This window comes from Pleurodeles waltl, chromosome 7 (assembly GCF_031143425.1).
Source record: "Pleurodeles waltl isolate 20211129_DDA chromosome 7, aPleWal1.hap1.20221129, whole genome shotgun sequence".
NCBI lineage: Eukaryota > Metazoa > Chordata > Amphibia > Caudata > Salamandridae > Pleurodeles > Pleurodeles waltl.
Window position 1 is genome coordinate 1,288,977,923 of NC_090446.1, and position 21,159 is coordinate 1,288,999,081.

The 21,159-nt window shown below is 44.3% G+C and overlaps 1 protein-coding gene across 1 annotated transcript in view; it reads right to left on the bottom strand.

Moving 5' to 3' along the window:
* Positions 1-21,159, bottom strand: part of LOC138246184 (CD209 antigen-like protein C) — a 202,237-nt gene that overhangs the window by 59,169 nt on the left and 121,909 nt on the right. The window contains exon 5 of the mRNA XM_069200511.1: positions 18,698-18,801. Within this exon, the coding sequence (XP_069056612.1) occupies positions 18,698-18,801 (104 nt within the window). The remainder of the gene's footprint in view (positions 1-18,697; positions 18,802-21,159) is intronic.

The window sequence follows — 21,159 nt, forward strand, 5'->3', positions numbered from 1 at the left end:
AGTATACACGGGTCATCGTAATCTCCAGTTCATGAGTTCAGCTAGACTTTTGACTCCTCGACAATTACGATGAATGCTGTTTTTTGCTGAGTTTGATTTTGTGGTAACCTTTCGTCCCGGCAAAGACAACGGCAAAGCGAATGCCTTGTCCAGACAAGACTCTACCATGTTACCCACAATCCAGCCTCCACGAGCGATCATTGCTCCAGACAAAATCCTTTCTATCCTCAAAACTGAAGATTTTTTTGAAAATATTTGTAATTATTTCACCATCAAAAAATGGCAGAAATGGGCTCAAGCAGACCCCAAAAGATCAATCAAACAAAGCCTATATTTCCATGATGCAAAGTTGCGCAAATTAGTGTTCCATTGGTTGCACGTTATACCTACGGCAGGTCATTCAGGTATTCCTAAAACACTTGACCTAATCCAGCGATATTTTGGGTGGCCTACTTTGACAAAAGACATCAAGCAAATGGTAACTAACTGGGAAGTTTGTGCACGTACCAAGACAAGTCATTCAAAACCAAAAGGACTGTTACATCCTCTCCCAACTCCGCTACGACCTTGGGAACACATATCAATAGACTTTATTACAGGACTGCCAGTTGTTCAACATCACTCAGTAATCCTTGTAGTGGTAGATAGTCTCACAAAATATGCACATTTCATTGCTTGCAGGAAATTGCCTACCTCCAGTGAATTGGCAACAATACTTTTAAATCGAGTCGTCCGCTATCATGAATTACCAAAAATAATTATTTCCGATCGAGGATCACAATTTGCCTCTAACATCTGGAAAACATGGTGCAAAACGCTGCAAGTTACATCTACATTATCGACCAGGCATCATCCTCAAACAGATGGCCAAACTGAGAGACTTAATCAGACATTGGAACAATATTTGCGTGCTTACGCTGAAAAAGCACTCCATTCTTGGGTATCAATGCTTTGGTTAGCTGAACTCGCCTACAATAATTCGTTTCATACTTCTACTGGAGCGACGCCCTTTTTCGGTCTATTTGGTTATCACCCAGATGCTTTGCCAATCACAATTCCACAAGAAAGTCCGCTTACACCAGCAGTGTCAGAAACAATACAACAACTCCATCAAACCCAGAAACAAATCCAGCAACATCTGAACAAAGCAAAACAAAAGTATAAAAAACATTATGACAAAAAAACATTGTGAGGGACCACAATATAAGCCAGGAGATAGAGTGTGGCTTTCCACATGCCACATTGATTTCAAGAAAAGACATATGTTTAATCCCAAATATATAGGTCCTTACACAGTTCTTCAACAGATCAATCCAGTAACCTACAAACTACAGTTATCAAAATCACTACGTATTCATCCAGTGTTTCATAATTCTCTCCTGAAAAGAGCTTTCCAGAAAACTCGCTCCCGACCAACTCCAGTACTGGTACAAGGAGAACTGGAATACGAAGTAAAACAGGTTCTGGATTCAAAATTTAGAGGCCGTACTCTCTGGTATCTAATATTTTTGAAAGGGTACGGTCCAGAGAACGACTCATGGGTCTCAGCATCTGATATTCATGCTCCAGGACTAGTGCTGCGTTTTTACACCCTAAAACCCAGACAAGCCAGGCCCTAGAGCGCGTTCGGGAGGGGGGAGTACTGTCAACACCAGGACAGTGCGCGCTCTACGGGCAACATAATGCAAAATGACAAGCCTTATGCAATGTAATAATTCATGCATTGTTTGCTGATAGTGCATATTACCCTTTTGCATTGCAGGTATTTATCTTGAAATGTCATTAAAGTTGTTTGTAATGTATTGTTTATTTTCAAGCTTGTTCATTTTCAAGCCTTTCGTGCAGCCTGACTAAGTGTGGCATGTGGGTGGGGCTTGGGTCTATTTAAGGAACCCAGCCCAACTCCACGTGCTCACTATTCAGAGGTCCTGGTGCAGAGGAGTACCATTTTCCAGGGCTCCTGTTCCGGAGGCCTAATTGGACATTTCCTGGCCCTGTCCTCATTATCTTGCTGATCTTCAAGCAGGGTGATAAGTTGGGTTCAGGATAGGCCTCGACTCCTGTTTCTAGAAGCATTTGAGTTTTTGGCTTTGTGATTTACAGTGTGTGCGATTTACTCTTGGCAATTAACCCTTGTAGTTCGGATTGGCAGAGTGCACAATCATTTCGAGGCATTTGAATCTTGATGGTTGAATCGACAGCAGTGTGCGCAATTCATTCTTGGTAATTAACCCTTGCAGTTCGGATCGGCAGAGTGTGCGATCATTTCAAGGCATTTGAATCTTGATGGTTGAATCGGCAACAGTGTGCGTGATTCATTCTGGCAAGTAACCCTTGCAGTTCAGATCGGCAGAGCGCGCAATCATTTCAGGTACTTGAGTCTTGATGTGCAGTCTGATAAGAAGGTGCGCAATAATTTCTGGGCAATTGAATCTTGAAACTTCGATCAAACAGAGTGTGATCTTTCTAGACAAAATAAGTTTACTCAGTTTGCCTATTCTACAGTATCATTCATGAATACTATAGCAGTTAATTCTATGGGAACCAATGTACTCATTGACTCTTGTTGTGATGTAATTGCTATTCTAAGGATTAACTTGAGAGAGTTCAATGTTCAGATTATATGATTATAAAAAGGTCACGTTATCGAAAAGTTCTTGATCTCTCATGTTATTAGACCATGAAGAATTAAAACAAGTTAATGAAGATTAATGTGAATGATCTTGCTATTGTGTTCTTAACTCTTTCTTCCACAGGTCTCCTTCCCCGCTGTTCCCAACCTAAACCCCATCCCTGCTTGGCCATTCTTTAACTCTGTGCTATAATAGCTAGTAGAGTTTGGAGCTGCCAAGAGGTGGACATATTGGGAACAGGTGCAAACCCCATGGGTCCGGTTTCGCTGACATATACCATCTTGGTGGAGGGATGCCTGGCTGCCAGAATAACTTTACAGAGTTCGGGAGGAAGGTCGGAGGCTGCCAAATGCTGCAGCTCAATCTCCACGCATGAAGGTGCAGAGTTGACAGGTTCGGGTGTGGAACCTTCCCCTGCTGCTGCGACAGAAGATCCTCCCGAAGTGGCAACTTGATTTTGGAGGATCGATGCTCATTTTCAGAAGCTCGGGATACCAAACTATCCTTGCCAAGGCTGGAGCCACCAGGATTTCTTGGGCCCGGTCATTCTTGATCTTCTTGAGAACTCTAGGCAGAAGTGGTATTGGCGGAAAGGCATAAAGAAGGCCTGAGCTCCACATGCGATGAAAAGAATTGCTGAACGGGTTCTGCCTTGGAAACTCCAACCTGCGATACTGCTGACATTGTGCATTCTCTTTGGAGGTGAACAGATCTAACAAGGCTCTCCCCGCTGCTGAAAGAGTCCTTGTGCCACATCCGGATGGAGACATCACTTTTGATCTGCTAGGCATCAACGGCTGACTTCGTCTGCCCTGGCTTTCAGAGAACGGTGTTAAAACCAACAGGGTTATGTCCTGATGTTCCAACCATGTCCAGAGGCACAAGGCTTCTTGACAAAGGGTTGACAACCCCACACCGCCCTGCTTGTTGCGGTACCACATTGAGGGGTTGTTGTCCGTGAACACTTGCACCGTCTTCCCTTTGACAACAGGAATAAATGCCTTCAATGGTAGTCGGATCGACCAGAGCTCTAGTAAGTTGATATGGAGTCCGGATTCCACAGAGGCCCGAGGCCTCTGATCTCCACCTCTCCCAGAAGGCCACTCCACCCCAGAAGTGATACATCTGTCAGTACTGTAAACACTGGTTGGGGAAGGGAGAGGAGTTTGCCTCTGACCCAATTGCGGTTCACTAACCACAACTGCAGATCTTTTGCAGTTCCCTCTGACATCCGAACCATGTCAGTGAGATTCCCCTAATGCTGTGCCCACTGGAACATCTGGTCACACTCAGAGCCCTCATATGCCATCTGGCATCTTTTACTAACAGGATGCAGGAAGCCATGAGGCCCAGCAGCCTCACAGTCTGTCGCACCGAAATCCAGGATAGAGGCCAAAACATCAGAATAATATCCTGAAAATCCTGGTCTCGCTGCAAGGGAGGATAGGCCCAAAACTGTATTGCATCTAGAAGGGCTCCGATGAAAGGAAGATCCTAAAAGGGGGTCAGGTGTGACTTTGGCATTTTTTTAGTGAACCCCAGTGAGTGCAGGAGGTTCGCCATAGTCTGAAGGTGGGTGACAACACCCTGGGTTGAAGAAGCCTTCAAAAGACAGTCGTCTAGGTAGGGGAAGACTGAAACACTTAACCTGCGCAGATAAGCTGCAACCACCGCCATCACTTTGGTGTACACCCGAGGGGGATTGGGGACGCCAAAGGGGAGCACGGTAAACTGAAAGTGCTCTTGTCCTACCTTGAACCGTGAGTAATGCCTTTTGGCAGGCAGGATGGGGATACAGAAAAACGTATTCTGCAAGTCCAATGCTACCATCCAGTCTCCAAGGTCTAGGGCAGATAAGACCTGAGCTAGAGTGACCATCTTGAATTTCTCCTTTTTGAGGAAGAGATTTATGGCCTGCAAGTCCAGAATAGGGCCAAGGCCCTTGTTCTTTTTAGGTATCAGAAAGTAGCTGGAATAACAACCACTACCTACTTCTGATATTGGGACTGGAGGAAAGTGCCCCTGTTGGCATGATTACCCCCCACTTTTTGCCTGATATTGATGGTGACTTGACTGAAAGTGTTCTAGGATCCTACTAACCAGGCCCCAGCACCAATGTTCTTTCCCAAAACTGTACCATTATTTCTGCAATTGGCACACCCGTGGCACACAGCTAAATCCCTTGTAAAAGGTACCAATGGTACCAAGGGCTCTGTGGCCAGGGAGGGTCCCCATGCATTGTGCCACCCTAAGGGACCCCTCACCAAACACATGCACACTGCCATTGCAGTGTTGGTGGGGAATAAAGAGTAAAGTCGACATGGCATCCATCTCAGGGTGTCATGCCCACAAACCACTTCATGCGGCATAGGTAAGTCACCCCTCTAGCAGGTCTTACAGCCTTAAGACAGGGTACACTATGCAACAGGTGAGGGCATAGCTGCATTAGCAATATGCCCCTACAGTGTCGATTCTTAGATATGTAAGTTCAATGAGGCCATATTGAGTACATGGGCTGGGAGTTAGTCATTACGAACTCCACAGCACCATGATGCCTTCACTGAAGGCTGGTTAACAAGCCTCTCAGCATAATAAACCCACACTGATGCCAGTGTTGGATTTATTGTAAAATACACACAGGGGGCATCTTAGAGATGCCCCCTGTATTTTACCCAACCCTTTAGTGCAGGACTGACCAGTCTCTGCCAGCCTGTCACTAACAGATAGGTTTCTGACCTAAGGGTGTGAGAGCCTGTGTGCTCTCTGAGGCCAGAAACAAAACTTGCTCTGGGTGGAACTGCAACACTTGATGGTCAGCCTCAAAGGCTCAGGCCTCCTGTTACAATGCCCAAGGGCACTCCAGATAGTGGAGCTGCCCACCTCCCCCGGACAAATCCCCACTTGTGGCTGCAAGTCCAGTGGGAAAATTAGGTAAAACAGGGGGGAGTGACCACTCCAGCTAGGACCACCCCTGAGGTGCCGAGAGCTGAAGTGACCCTCTCCTTGCAGAATCCTACATCTTGGTTTGGAGGACAGGGACCAATAGGGTTAGGACTGTGTCCCCATTCCTAAAGGGATTGTACACTGGAAATGTGAAGCCACCCTCAGGGAAAGTAGCAGTTGGCTACTGTCCCCTTACCCTTATAACACACCTAAATCTAGGATTTAAGAGCTCCCCTGAACCTAGCTCATCAGATTCCTGGCGACCTCAAGAGAAGACGAAGAAGGGCTGCTAAGCTGACCTCTCGGCAGAGAAGGCTTCAAACACCAACTGAATTGGCCCCAGGCCTACTGGCCTGTCTGTAGCTTCAGAAGCCCTGCTACCAAAAGGCGACTCATTCTGCAGGACCAGCAACCTCTAAAAAAACCCAGAGACCTCCGTGTGCACCAGAGGGCCAAGAACTCCAGATGACACAGGCCTTGTCCACAAGAAACAAAACTCCAACAAGGACCTAAAACCGCTCCGGTTCCGCGAGTCCTGCCCACTCTGCACCCAACGCCCACAGCCCGTGTCCAGGTGGCCTACAAGACCATAGCAGGTCTCCAGGCAATTACGACCTTGTGTCCACCCTGTGTTGACCCTTCCTGCCCATCACAATGACACCTGCAGCCTAAATCCGAAGGACCCCCCCCGACCGTGAGTAGCTGGACAAAGATTCCTGCTGCTTAAAGGTACCCCTGCACCCACAGCCCCCTGGCCTTGGGGAATCCGACCACCAGTCCAGCAGTGTTCAGCAGGGGGCCCTCATCTTGTCCAGCCTGTGGACCCAGCCTGCAGCATCTTTGTGACCCCTGAAGTTCTCGCATTAAAAAGCATTGGGAGCCCGACGCTGTGTTTGCACCTTGCACCCTGCCGTCCTAGTGCCGTCGAGAGTGTGTTTGGTGCTCACTGAAACACCCCATGTCTGCCTATGAATTTGCAGGTACTTACCAGCTGGCAGATCTGTGTCCATGTGCCCCCAGTCTCCATAGGATCCCATTTTTAAATACGACACCAACTTTGACCTCTGCACCCGGCCGACCCCGTGTTGCTGGTGGTGTATGTTTGGGGTCAACCTGAATCTTGACCTTTGGACATCCTAACCCCAGGAGACTGGAGCTGTAAGTCGAGTACTTACCGCAAAACTACACTAACACTTGTCTCCCCCTAGGACTGTGTTGAAAGTTCCACTGTCAACTTTTGAAACAGAAAATTGCTACTTACCTGTAAACTGTTTTCTTTGCCAAATCTAAAGAAAATGTCTTTGATACATATGCTTGTTACTTACTTGCAAATGTACTTATCTGCAACAAGTTCCTTTTGGTAATATCTACTTTAACCTCTGTTAAGCCTATGGAGAACCCCTGGACTCTGTGCACACTATATGCCATTTTGTTATAGTATATACAGGGCCATCTTCCTAAATGGACCCTTTCTATAGCTCCCTTGGCCAAGAGAGCCGTATCTTCCCCATGGGGCAAAAACAATTGTTTCTCCATCAGCCATTCTTGTGAGGGAGGCATTGGGGGAGGGAAAGACTTGAAGGGAAGAGAATAGCCCTTCTGTAAGATCTGCAAGACCCGTTGTCCGATGTAATGGACCACCAGTGAGGGAGATGACATTGAATCCTCCCTCCAACTGGATGCACATGGTCTGTGGCAGAGCGGGGCTGGGTGGTGGACAACTTCTGAAGGTACCACATTATCGTCCCCGTGCAAGATGTTGGCCTGGCAGACGATAGTGGCTGATCTGTGGACTTGTCAATAGCCCGGGAGTCTTTGAGGTGCTTCAGCACCAAGTCTGTCTTTTTGCCAAATAGGCAGGACCCATCGAAGGGCATGTCCCTGAAGTTTGCCTGGACATCCCCCGAAAAGCCAGATGTATGAAGCCAGGCATGGCATCGTAGGGCCCTTTGTCGATGAAATCGTTGTACCCAACATGTCAGTTGTTTCCAAACCACACCTTATGATAAACTTTGCTGCATTTCTCCCATTCTCAACCTCTTGGGAAAGAATGGCCTGCGCGACCTCCAGGACCCGAGGCAGCACCTGTGCCACCATATCCCATAAAGTATGGGAGAGAAGAACATCTTCTTCCCTAACTGGTGCAGCCTCTTGGATTCCCTATCCTGGGGAGCGGAAGGGAAGGTGCCATGGGAGGTGGAAGTGTGGACTACCAACCTCTCCGGTCTGGGGTGTTGTGTGAGGAGCCCGGAGCTGGGCAATGGCCTTGACCGATTATCCTGTTTAGGAGCCCCAGTGCTAGGTTTGGACCATGTCCCCAGCAGGACATCAGTGAGGCCTTAATTAGAGGGTAACATCGGTTGTGATGTGGAAACCCCTGGCTGAAGCACCTTCTCAAGAAGGTTAGTCCTGACCAGCACCATAGGCAGATCTAGGTCCAAGACCTCTGCTGCCCTAAGCACCGCCATTGCATATGATGCCATGTCCTCCGTAGCCACCGTAAGAGGTGAGAGCATGCCAGTATCTGGAGAGATGTCAAGTCCACTGGCCTCTCCTAACTCCTCATAACTCCTCATACCTGTCCTTTGGTTCAAACTGGCTCTCCAGAGGGTCCGGAGACCCCTCTCATTCCTCACCATTGCCTGGCTGATCATAAAAATGCTCAGGAAATTATCTAGCACCTGTTGGCGTCGTTGGCGTCGGAATTGGCTCCCGCAATGGCGTTCTGGCTCTGGTTCATCGGTTATTAGAATGCGGTTTGCACCGCCGATGGCGCTGGGAACATCAATATTGGGAGCAAAGATGGAGGAGGTGGGCTGCCGGATCCCATATCGGATCCAAGAGACCCCATCAGCGCTGAGGTTGAAGCTGCTGGCATGGAACCCGATCAGGCCTCTGCCGACCGTGTGGGGCCCGAAGGCATGCTGCAGGCCAGCCCACTCAAATACAAGACACATGGCCTCATAAAATTATTTTCTGCTGAGCAGGGGAGGCTCGGAGACAGCCCTGGCAATGGATCCATGGAACCATGCCTGGAACGTCGACGTTCTTGACTCACATCATCGGCCGACGGGCAAGGTAAAGTCCAAGTCCAATTGGACTTTTTCTTGTGCCTATTCCCCGAGTGTCCAGAGAACCTCAAGTGGGACAAAGAGGACTTGGGGCTCCTTGAGCAGTCCCGCGACCTCCTCCTCGACCGTGACCATGACCTCCGAGGAGTTGCATTCACCGGTGTTGACTGCCAGGCTGCCAATAGCTTTTGGGACCACTCCTTCAAAGCTTTCAGATCCATGGCCCAGCAGTTGGAACACGACTTTGATTCATGGTCTTGGCCCAGGCACCAGAGACATACCTGTTGGGGGTCCGTCAGCAACATGCCACGGTGGCAGGCACTGCATGGCTTGAACCCTATCTTTTTCGATGTCATACCTGCACAGACAAAAAAAGTCTCAACAAAAGGTCGAAAAAAATGCCTGTCAAAAAAGTCACAGGGTAGCTCTAGCCCAGATTTGCACTTTAACCTGCATGGAAGGAAAAGATCTGACGTACATGTGCATGTGTGGTGCATTTATAGGTGACCCTGACGTCATAGACAGCTCCAACAACGTTGAAGATGGCATCCAGATCTGACCAATGCCACCCGACGGGACACGCAGGGGATTGCTCTGCAAAAGTTCCAGGTTCCAGGCTGATGCCAGGAAATTCTAAAGTAAGGAATCTGCAGCTAGAAATCTCTATCAGATATTATCATTGTTATGCTAAAGATGTACTCCATAATGTGAATGTGGCAGTGTCACACTTCCGAAGAACAGCCCAATTGCATGCTGCATGCTGCTCATTGTCTTAGCCTCCCATGTTTGCATAGGCCAGCTTCAAATATTAAAATGGTTTTAAAAACAATAATGATGATGACTGCATCTCACTTTTAAAGAGAGGCAATTTTTTTAACTCTCCACTACAATGACCTCGCTAAGTCATTTAGCAAATGTGTATTTGTAAAATAAATGAACATGATTAACTCAAGTGAGAAGAATACGCTGCGACAGACAACATTAAATACCAATAACCACCCTATTTGTTCACATGGGAGGCATTGGATTGGGATGAACAAGCTCATATCCTGTGCTGTACTGACGGTTGTTGCATGAATAAAAGAGGACAAGTATAGGCAACAGATGACCATGGACACATTTTCATATAGGAGGGCAGCCAGAAGACTAGCGACCTTTGCTTATCTGTAGCTAAAACATGTCTGCCTATTTAGAAGTCCATGCAGGTTTGCCACCCCTTGGAAAGCGGTAGGTAGAAGGAAGGAGAAAAGATAAAAGCAACTGCAGATAAGTGGGTTGAAAAGGGGTACTACAGAGTGATGCGTGCAACACAATCAGCATTTAAGTCTGTGAACATTAAGTGCTAGCACTAGTGTGAGTGGGATGATTCTTCAAATAGACTGACTGGCATGGGAAACTACACAGGGTCAAGGATACAGAGGCACCACTGTGTTGTACAACGTCATGGGCAAGCAATACTGAGGTAATGCGCAATGGGAGATACTGGGCATAGCGAGTGCTGGTGCTGTTATGGTAGGGGTGATGGAAAAGTCTGAAATGCTGGAAATATGCGAGGAGGACAAGCACTGCAGGGGGTGATGAATGCAGTAAAGTTAGCGGAAGAGGCTGGAGGGAGATGTGGCAGGCACTGGGGAAGGGAGTGGATAGTTGCTACGGTGGATCGCTGAAGAGGGTGAAGGATCACAACTTGAAATTAGGGAACTGTGCACCATAGTAGTGAACAGAGGCATAAGCAGCAGAGAGTGTGCATAGGGCATAGTCCATGAGGATGCTTACTGTGCTCATGTCCATTTTTTCAAGTTGATCATCTCATTCCATATCATCACAGACACATTTTCCAATCCCAGGCTTTTTACCTAAAAAGTTTGATCTCAGGTGTATTAGTCGGTTTCATTCAATGCAAGCAAACAAAGACTACAACAACCACAATCCATCAGGCTGTCACATGAAAGCCCAGACAGGAAACACTGTACGCAGCACTTGTAGTGAAGTAACCATCCTTCTTCAAGTATGTCAGGAGCAACCTTTGTTAAGCATGCATTGAAATCAGTCATACTTATGACTGCTCTTGGCTATTTGATCACATTTTATCAGAGCGTGAGCTGAAAATGTTGAAAAAGCTGTGTTGTGAGAATAATGCATCTCCAAAACATGTGCAATTCAGAGGCTACATTAAAGCTTGCCTTCTTTTCCCTCCACCCTTCTATGTTCTCAAGATAGTGCAGGTTTTTTCTAAGATCACTGAATTCAAACTACACATCTTGGCAGAACCAGACTGCCCCACATGCCTAATATTTGTATATATCACTGACAAGCCATAAGTAAAACAGGCTATGCTAAATCTGTGAAAGTGAATGCCAAGGCAGGCAGATAACACTTGGCAGGTAATCTCTGTTCATAAATTCTCACCACTTGTGAGAAAGGCACCCTCTTAGCATGTTCACCCAAATATTTCTGTCTAATACTGGTGGTAACTAACCCTGGTTGGGCCCCGGGCTCTGCTAAACAGGCTGCGGGAAAGTGCTCTGAATGAAAGGTATATGGTCAATTGATACATTATAAAAATTCCAATTGTCAATGACAAACCCTGTAAGTCCCTAGTTGAGAATAGGGCAAGAGAGATTCAAACTATCTATACGTCCGTAGTATATAATAGGACAGGAACGTTTAGAGGCCAGTAGATTTCCTGAAATGGAATGTGTATTACTGTGGTGCCTGCTGTAATTTGTTAAGGCAGCCCTGCATTTCAGATTGCCTTTAAAAAGGTAAATATGTGCTAGTTCGACTTTGGGATTTAAGGTATTTCCAAAATGATAAACTAGATGCCCCAGGTGTGGGATGCCATGTAAATATAAGCAGGGAAATTATAAAACATGTTTTATATGCCCTGGTGAGGAAAAACGGTGCTTTTAATGTTTTCAATTGTAGATACTTAGCTCCATAGGATACAATGGGAATATTTTCCATAAGCATAAGTATGGATGGGAGGGAGTTAAAATTGTTGTGAGAGGACTCACATGAATGGTATTGATAAATCCATCAACTTGCAATTGTTGAATTTATCATAACTAATACAGAAAAGAAAGAATTTATAAGACTTTCTTTTCGGTAAGCCAAATTCTAGCCTGCTAGTTATCTCTTGATTGGTTAGCCCTAACAGGATTAGCCAGGTTGCTTTGATGGGGTGATAAGTAGGCTGCCCTGAGCAGAGGCTATCTGATGGGAGAGGTTGGCAGATGTGGAGGCCAGGCAAAGATGGGGCTAAGTAAATGAAGTTGAGGCTTCGAAAGGAACCCAGTCAGAAAAGAATGCAGCCAGGCCTACCCTCTCACTCTTCTGGGTGGCACCTGCAGCTCATTGGACAAGGATGCCCAGTGACAGTCCCTCACGATGATTGTAAAAAAGTGGCTGATCTACCTTGGAATTCAGATCTGCTACCTGAAACCACAAGAAGAAGAAGGACAGCCCTGCTGGAACCCTTGTCTGCAACCCAAAGCACTGCATATTGAAGTATTGCTCCTGCTGCACACTGGGACAACAGCTACAAGGACTTTGCCTTGCTTCCGAAAGAACTCAGGAGTGGACTCCCTGAAAGCAACGGGTTAAAAGAGCTTCCCTGCACCAGCTTCCATAAAAGTCCTCAGCCTGGAGTGTGTCTAGTGGACTTGCAAGGAATTGGCCAGGTGCATTGTGGGAACTGTAGTCCCAATGCCCCAAGGAGTAATTCAGAGATTCCGGGACATTGGATTGGGGTTGTGGGCCACTTTCCTGCATCAAGAAACACTTCTGGAAATAAGTGTAAAAATGTTACAATGAGAGTGGCTGGAACTCTTGACTGCTTCCCGGTTCAGTACAACCTTCCCTTTGAGTGCTATTTGCTTCTAAGTACTGGTTTTACTTTTAATGTTTATAAATTCATATCTCTGTTTCCCTATTTTGGATTTTTGAGATTTTGGTGTCATTTTAACAATACAAATGTTTCTTATTTTTATAAAGTGGTGTGGGTTTTTTATTTCAGTGTTGTGTCTTACTTATTTACTGTATTGGCTTATTTAATTGCTTTACATACCTGTATGGCAAGTTAAGCCTGCCTGCTCATTGCCAAGCTATCAGGGGTTGAGTCAGGGGTTAATGTTTTGAGACCTGAGCCTAACACTGTCAGGGGATGTTATTGCTAGTGGTAGGTGCATACTTACCACAACTAATAACCAGCCTCCAATAGCACTGATAATTAGACAGCACCTCCTGAGCTCCTGTGTGAAGCCACTTTGCCAGGAACCATATTCCCCTCGCTTTCTTAGTCAAATCCTGAGTGGTGTTTTTCTAACCCTCTTGTACTGCCACAGAGGTTTCTGTGTTTCATTACTGAATTTGTGATTATCTAAATCTCACTCATCTTAGAAGCAAGGTATAGAAACAATCCGCTTATTAGCTCAGAATGTGTCATTCAACTCAGACGGCGCAAGGACATCCAATGTCACTGTCAATTAATTCTCTTTTCATGTGCAGTATATTACCATATAAAGATGGAGGCCCTCAACGGCAATAAAAACAAGAAAAAACGCTAATGAGTGAGCAGCAGGCAGTGGGAGGGTGAAAGAAATAGTACCTCAATCACGTTGGGTGTAGCAGATGGGCACTAATTAAGTTAAATCAATCAGTCCTTGGTCCCTGATCCACGGACAGACCAGAAATTATGTCAGGTCTGAAGTGGGCAGATAACAAGGGTGTAAAGAAGAGTGCAATCAAGCCAACAAACGTTGAACAACAGACGGGCTCCAAGCCTTTTTCTAATTACAACTGCATCTTGCAAGCTATACATATGTGCTAGCGCATGCTATCGCAGACTCGACCCTAAACAATAGGTGCTGCTGCTAGCTGGGATTTGTGGCAGGTGTCAAAACAGACTCTATTTAGATTGTATTCCTTATTTGTCCAAGAAGTGATATAGATACTCTGCACCTGGTGACAGAGACAATCTCAACACTTGTAAAACCTGAGATTTCCATTGTCTTTTGTGACTGACTGTTTACAGATTAGTGGACTTCCTGAGAAACAACATTTACATCCCTTTCTGGAAGTCTAAGCCTGTGGTTACCAGCCCCAAAACAAATGCAAATATTGCAAGACACTATTTGGTGTCCCAAAAGTAGTTAAATGTTAAGTTGCTAATAAATGCCATGAAAATCTGGGTTAGGAAAAAGTTGGCTTTAGCTAATTTTGCCATCATCTCTTCGATCAACGGAAAATGATGGCAGTTCATCTAAAGACTATGCTTCACACATCAGCTGTAGCACACCAGCTTTTTTTAGCAACTACAATAGAAGTCCAAGGTGAGCAAAGTATGGCCTCAATTACTTTATCATGACATATTTGTTTGACTAGAGTGTACAATTCCTAACTTCTTCAAATAGGTGCTTTGCCTTCTTCTTTATTAGTAGATCATTTTGATTTAATAAAGCTTCCTGGTAAAAAGTTTTTTTATGGAACACAGCTCTTTGAAAAACATGTATTTGTGTTCTTCTGGTGAAGTATTGAATACCCATAGATGCATACAACATATTTCACATTGGAATCACTAGAGTCTTCAGTGACATCCAGAACTATCTTTAAAAATCCCTGATACCTCCACCTCAATCTGTAAAGGCCTTTGTGCACAACATAAACGTTCCCAGTTTAAACCTTCTTTCAATGTTTGCCAGAAAAATTATATTGTTGTGATTACGTTCCCATCACATGCCCCAGGTGATTGATCTGTATCCAATTATTTGATATATGACCCGTTTGCAAAACAACAGTTCAGAAACAAAATGGGTTAAGCTGATTTAGACTCTGCTTGGCTTGCACACCTTCTCTCTCTGTAGTACAAATTAGAGACCTGCATTGACACTGCTCCCCTTTCACGATTCTACTTTTTGATGCTTCCACAGTCAAAACCAAGATTTCCACACAGCACTTTCTAGAGTTGGTACCTCTGTAGTACGTTTATGCTTTTTGGACCACTTGTTTGTGTACTCTAACTGCTCTACTTTGCCAAATACATCACATTCCTTACCCCAGGCCTGCCTCATCTTATTTCTTTCGGAAGAAAATAAAGATGCACAATGATGAAGCATCATTCCCTGTCATATCATCAGGGTCAGTCATCATTTGCTATCACTTCCTATGGTGTCATTGAGATTTGTACAGTTTGCAATATTATTTCCGCAACTTCTGTTATGTTGATAAATTGATAGCCATCAGAAGGATAAATGTCAGTTTGCTACGAGAATTGCTTCCTAGACTACATAGGCAAAAACTGTTCTTCAGAAAATTTGAAGCCTTTTCATATTCGTAATTTGTCTGTGTCAACATCTCAGTCATAGTTTATTCTCTCCCATAAATCTCCTTAAATCTTCTAATGGAAAGCCTAGATGGGGAGTCCTAGGCCAACTTTATAAACCACTTGCTTCATTATTTTGTAAGACTTAAAAATTAAAAGCACGTTTCTAGGACTTACCCCTTAATCATCTTTAGTTACTATAATAGCTCTACCTATGGTTGCTTTGTTTTGTTCAGGAAAATAGTGATAATTTTATGTTAGTGATTTATTAGGGTCCAAATCCTGCAAGCAGTTTGCAAGTCCTCATAAGACTTTGAGTTGTCTAATCCTTCTGAAAGTTCTATCCCAACTGTAATCTATAATCTGTTCATTTTATTAGAAGTGCCTTATATCGTATGAGGTAGCCCATCTGCTTACTCAAAATCAGGATCCATTTTTTAGGTAATTGGATAATCCATTGAAAGGGTAGAAGCAATTGTGATACTTAATATTTTGTTCTTCAATCAAGCTTGCTTTGCTAATGACTAACCAATCTGCCTCTGAATCGGTTTATCATAGGTGAATAACTTCTGCATTGGTGAATGGCCCAGTCACATAAAGAAATGAATGAGGATGAGCAGGACTAAATTGAATGGAATCAAAATAGAATATGGCCCTACAAAATTCTAAAACAATACTCTTCCACCCTCCCACTTCCAACCTTCTTGGGGGAGTAAGAACTAGGGGCCAGATGTAGCAAACGTTTAGCGAGTCGCAAACGGCAAAATTAGCAGTTTGCGACTCGCTAAACGTGTTTGCCAATGCAGAAATGCATATTGCGAGTCGTTACCGACTCGCAATATGCATTTCCGACTCGCAAATAGGAAGGGGTGTTCCCTTCCTATTTGCGAGTCGCAGTGGGATGCAATACCATTTGCGACCGCGTATGCGGTCGCAAATGGCATCGCAGTTACCATCCACTTCAAGTGGATGGTAACCCACTCGCAAATTGGAAGGGGTCCCCATGGGACCCCTTCCAGTTTGTGACTGGACCCACAAATATTTTTTCAGGGCAGGGAGTGGTCCAAGGGACCACTCCCTGCCCTGAAAAAATACCGAAACTAAAGGTTTCGTTTTTTTTTTAAGTGCAGCTCGTTTTCCTGCAAGGAAAACGGGCTACACTTAAAAAAAAAAAACTGCTTTATTGAAAAGCAGGTCACGAACATGGAGGTCTGCTGACGTCAGCAGGCCTCCATGTTATCGAGTGCCTATACTCGCTATGGGGCCGCAATTTGCGAGCCACCTCATGAATATTCATGAGGTGGGTCATTGCGACCCCATAGCGAGTTGCAGTCGGTGTCTGAGACATCGTACTGCATAGCAATTTGCGACTTGCAAATTGCGAGTCGCAGGGACTCGCAATTTGCAAGTCGCAAATTGCCGATTTGCTACATCTGGCCCCCTATCTACCAAAGGATTGCGTTGACTTTGCTTTATGCAAGGTGATACAAGGGAAACAAATCCTTAAGTCAGATTTACCAAGAAACCCAAGGAGACCTTACTTGGCCCTGCGAGGTTTGCTAAATCTGGAGAAATGCAAGGCAGCACAAATCACTGCCTTGCGCTACCTTTTCGCCAGGAAGGCATTACATGGGTAGAGAGTGGGTGTTCCAATCCACCCATCTGTGTATTTTGGCCATTCACAGATTTACAAAGACAAGTAAACCTGAGAATGCGTCAAAATTGTACACCTTCCGGATAGAGGCGCAACAAGGAGAAATCTCTTCTCTTCATTTTTTCCTCTAAGTGTTCTGAATTCTGTACCCTTAAAGAGTGGCAGCACACTTGGAAAGAGGAAAACACCTGTGAGAATTTTTTACATAGAGGAAGGTGTCCTTTCCTGCACAAAATGTTGCCTGCAATGCAGGCGTCCTTGCGCCATGGCGCTATGCTTCCTGCATTGGTAATAGGCAGCTCACAGAGTTGTAGCCAAAAAGAAAGCTGGAATGCCCCATATGTGAGGCAATATGGTGCATTCCTGCTTACTCCATTTGACGTAACGGACTTAATTGCCTTGCTGCATTGCACTGCATCAAATATTGATCATCTCACTGACCGAAAACCCCACTACTGCCAGGAAGAATTTCCACAACGGGATGGAAGCTGTCGCCGCCTGTATGAAGGACAGCTGCCTCGAGCTCAAGACTGAGATCCTCATCATGGGACCATCAACATCAGCCTGGGACACCTCCTGGTGGCCATCGACCCTTGGCAACCCCGGTACTCCAACAAACAATGCCCGCAACCTCGGCTTCATCATGGACTCATTGCTCACCATGACCCGCCAAGTCAACTCAGTCGCATCCTCCTGCTTTCTCACAGTCGACTTCTCAGGAAGATCTACAAATGGATCCCAAAGGACTAACACAAAAGCATAACCCATGGCCTGGTTACCAGCAGACTCGACTATGGCAAAGCCCTCTACACTGGTACCACCCAGAAGAACCTCACAGAATTCAGCAGCTGTTTAGAAATCACAGCACATTCAAAACACCTCCGCCAGACTCATCCTGGACTTTCCCTGCCACAAACATATCTCCAATCACTTAAGAAACCTCCACTGGCTTCCTATCAAGAAAAAAATAATTTAATTATCCTCGTCCAAGCTTACAAGGCCCTCAACGACCTAGGACCTGCCTACCTCAACCACTGCATCACCTTCTACTCCCCCACCAGACATCTCTGCTCCGCTCCATTCCACTCGACAAGCACCAGCCACCGTACCCCGCATATGGAAGACTTCAGTTGGTGGAAGATCCTTCACCTACCTCGTGGTAAAGAGCTGGAACACCCCGCCCCCTGCACCTCAGGCAATCACCATCACTACCTCAATTCAGGAAGGACCTTAAAACCTGGCTTTTCAACTGAAGCTCTGGGAACAAACCTCCTTAGCGCCTTGAGACCCTTATGGGTGAGTAGTTACACTTTATAAAGCCTGATTGAATTGGGGTAAATATGTCCCTAAGAGTGTCTCTCTTAGGTGATCAAAATATTGAATGTTTAATTGGATCTGAACTCACTTTAAAAATGTTCGCAAAACCAGTGACACACAGATGGTTTTCCAATTGTAGAAGCTCTGACATATTCTTTCCTACATCCCATAAAGCTCCACCTCCAGATGATCTTATGCCACTGGAAAGTTCATCATAGGCTTCAGGAGAATAAGCTGTTACCTTCACCCTGAAAAGGTATCACTAGCTCCATTGACAGTCTATTTTGAGATATTTTTGCTTACCCAAAAATGCATCTCTTGACTATTATTTACTTCCTATGCACAAAGCAAACTCTTACATAGTTCACAGAAAAAAATCAATCCACCATCAGGCTCCTGCTCTGTGCTCTTAATGTGAATCTTTGAGATATATGACATGCAGTCTGGGCTCCTAAATGTGAGTTAGACAGCTATTTCCATAAGGGCTATCCCACAGAAGTTTCCACAAAATGCCCAGCAATGATGCTTCCACATATGTGTGTGTGTATCTTAGTATTTACATAAGTACAACAAATTCAGTATTACAATTAACATTTCATGAAGAGTGATAACTCTAAGCTCACAGTATTTATTATTTTTCTGACCATTCTTCTTCCTATATTGAATAAGTAGATTCTGAAATAAAGCAAAAACAATGAACAAAACTTACATATTATCTTTCGTTCTCTTTCATGTATGACAATTGATTCTTACATACCCGTTGCCTTCCAATATGGTCCCATCTTCCCAGATCCATGCACCATTGTCTTTCTTGAAAAGTCCAATCCAGGTCTTTTGCTTGACAAGACTTTCGAGAAATTGCTGATAACAAAAATGGCACAAATGTGTAAAGCATCCATAAGCCTGTTCTGTCCATTCCAGTAAACAGAATGTGCCCCCCATTTTATGCAGAAGGTTAAATGCTGTGTTTTACTGACCCTCCATCCCTGCCCCTTTCACATAGGTTGGGCTTCTTTTTTCCTGCACATTACATGTGCCATTTTGTGTTCAGTGTCATATTAAGTATTTCTAGGCTCCCTTTTTTGGAACAACTTTGAATTTTATTACAGATTTTCTGTAAATTCAAACCCACATGAAACCACACAATATTAAATTATACTTAAAGTTTCAGAAATGGGGTCACACAAATCAGATGACATATGCCTTGCTGGAGAGCCCCAAAATTCTTAGGATGGCATGAGGTGGATAGAGAATGAAAGTCAGAAGGAGATTAAGAAAGGGAGAGGGGTTGAACTAATAAAATATAGGTGAGACAGAGATAATGATCAGTTTTCCAGGGGGACACATGTAAGGTGCTGGTCCAAGGCAATTGCCTACTTTCCACAATCTTTGAAATTCCTATGGTTGCATTGGCCATCACAGGTTGTTATTTTTACCAACGGTGTTCCTTATCCTACAGTCTCTCCTCCTCTGGATGATACTGTGCTGCAGCTCCTTATTCTCTGTTACATGACTGCTTTGTGACGATCTTCATAGTTCCCTCACTACTGACTTCCAGACTGTGATCCTGACCAGCGACTTGAAATTTTGTGGGTGCATCTGTTAAGGCGTATCTCTCATTTTGACTAAACATTGTCTCTGACCTCTCCCACTATTTTAGGTCTGGCATTAGCACGCTCCCACTATTTTAGGTCTGTCTTTAGCAAAAACCTCTTGATTCTACTATAATTACATGAATAATATACTTACTTAAAGGGGCTTTCACCAGCACTCTTCATCCTTTGATCTGTTGTTGAGTCATCCAATCTTTGACTCCTCCCACTGCAGCCTACGGCATGGTGCAATGGGTCAGCCTATGTCATCCACTGGCTAACTTCACTCTAAGTGACTGCATTTTGCTCTTTCACAAGGAGCACATTTATAGATGAGGTAGTTCACTACAGTGCCAGTGATTTTGTTTTTACTTTATTATTACTTTAGTGTTGCCTTTGTGTTTGGAGCCTGATGTGATAGCAGGCCTCTATCTTTTAGCTCTAGGTTGCTTATGATGCGAGCCAGAGGCACATTTTTGCTTTACCATTTCCAGTCTATTAATAATGCTATTGTAAATTACTTTTGGAGAGGGCTTTGCATATCTAACTGAAGCTTTTTTACAGCATACTCAATTGTGCCCATTTGAAACTGTTCTTTATAAGGTTAGGCTTTTTTAGCATGCATGCAAGGAATTACATGTATAACTACACTCCTGTATGTGATGATGGTAAGCATTTTAATTGAGGACTACAGTTATACTGTAAACCAATTCAGTCTGCAAGACCTGTTTGTATGACTCTAGTTTGCTTTAGGCGCTCATCTATCTATCTATGTATCTATTTATCTTTTGAAATCGCTATCTTTTCAACTCTATCAGTCCCACTTTGCAAATCTCTTTGCAACACTGCCAGTCTATATATCTATCTTTGCAACCCTATCTGTCTACCAGTCTGTCTGCCTGGCTACCTGTCTAACCACCTTTCTCTCTATTTGCCTGTTTATCACTATCTACCTGCTTATCTACCTGGATGTCTACCCTAGCCATCTATTCATATGAATGTATATGTACCTGTCTATCTACGGGTCTGTATACTAATTGAAGCTGGGCTGTTTGTTTATTCAAATTATCTATCTATCTATCTATCTATCCATCTATTTATCTATACTTCTATCTATCTCTGTCTGTCTATCTTTCTATCCATCTTTTTCTAAACTGTCTATCTTTGCACCTCCGTTTAACATCGCAAGTCTATTGGTCTATCATTCTCTCTTCGCAAATCTATCTCTTTACAACTCTGTCTTTGAAAACTCTATCGATCTATCTATGTAAGCAACACTATCTATCCATCAAACACTATCTAAATATCTATCCATACAACACTAACTATGGAAAACTATTTCTACATTCAACCCTTGCTATCTTGCTGCCTTTGCAAGCCTTTCTATTTATCAATCCTTTCAACCTTCTCTGTCTATCTCTAATAAAGATTTATAAAAACATTACAAAAAAAGCATTTGTTAAGGCAAGAGGCTGGCAGTCAACACCATGCCGCTTGACTTTTCTAAGTCGTTGTTAGCCAAGAACTTGTGATTTTACTAAAACAATGTATATAACGTAGTTAGTTATAGGGGTTTTAAACCAGACTTCATCCATTAGTTTGTTGTTGAGTCATTCATATTTTTCCT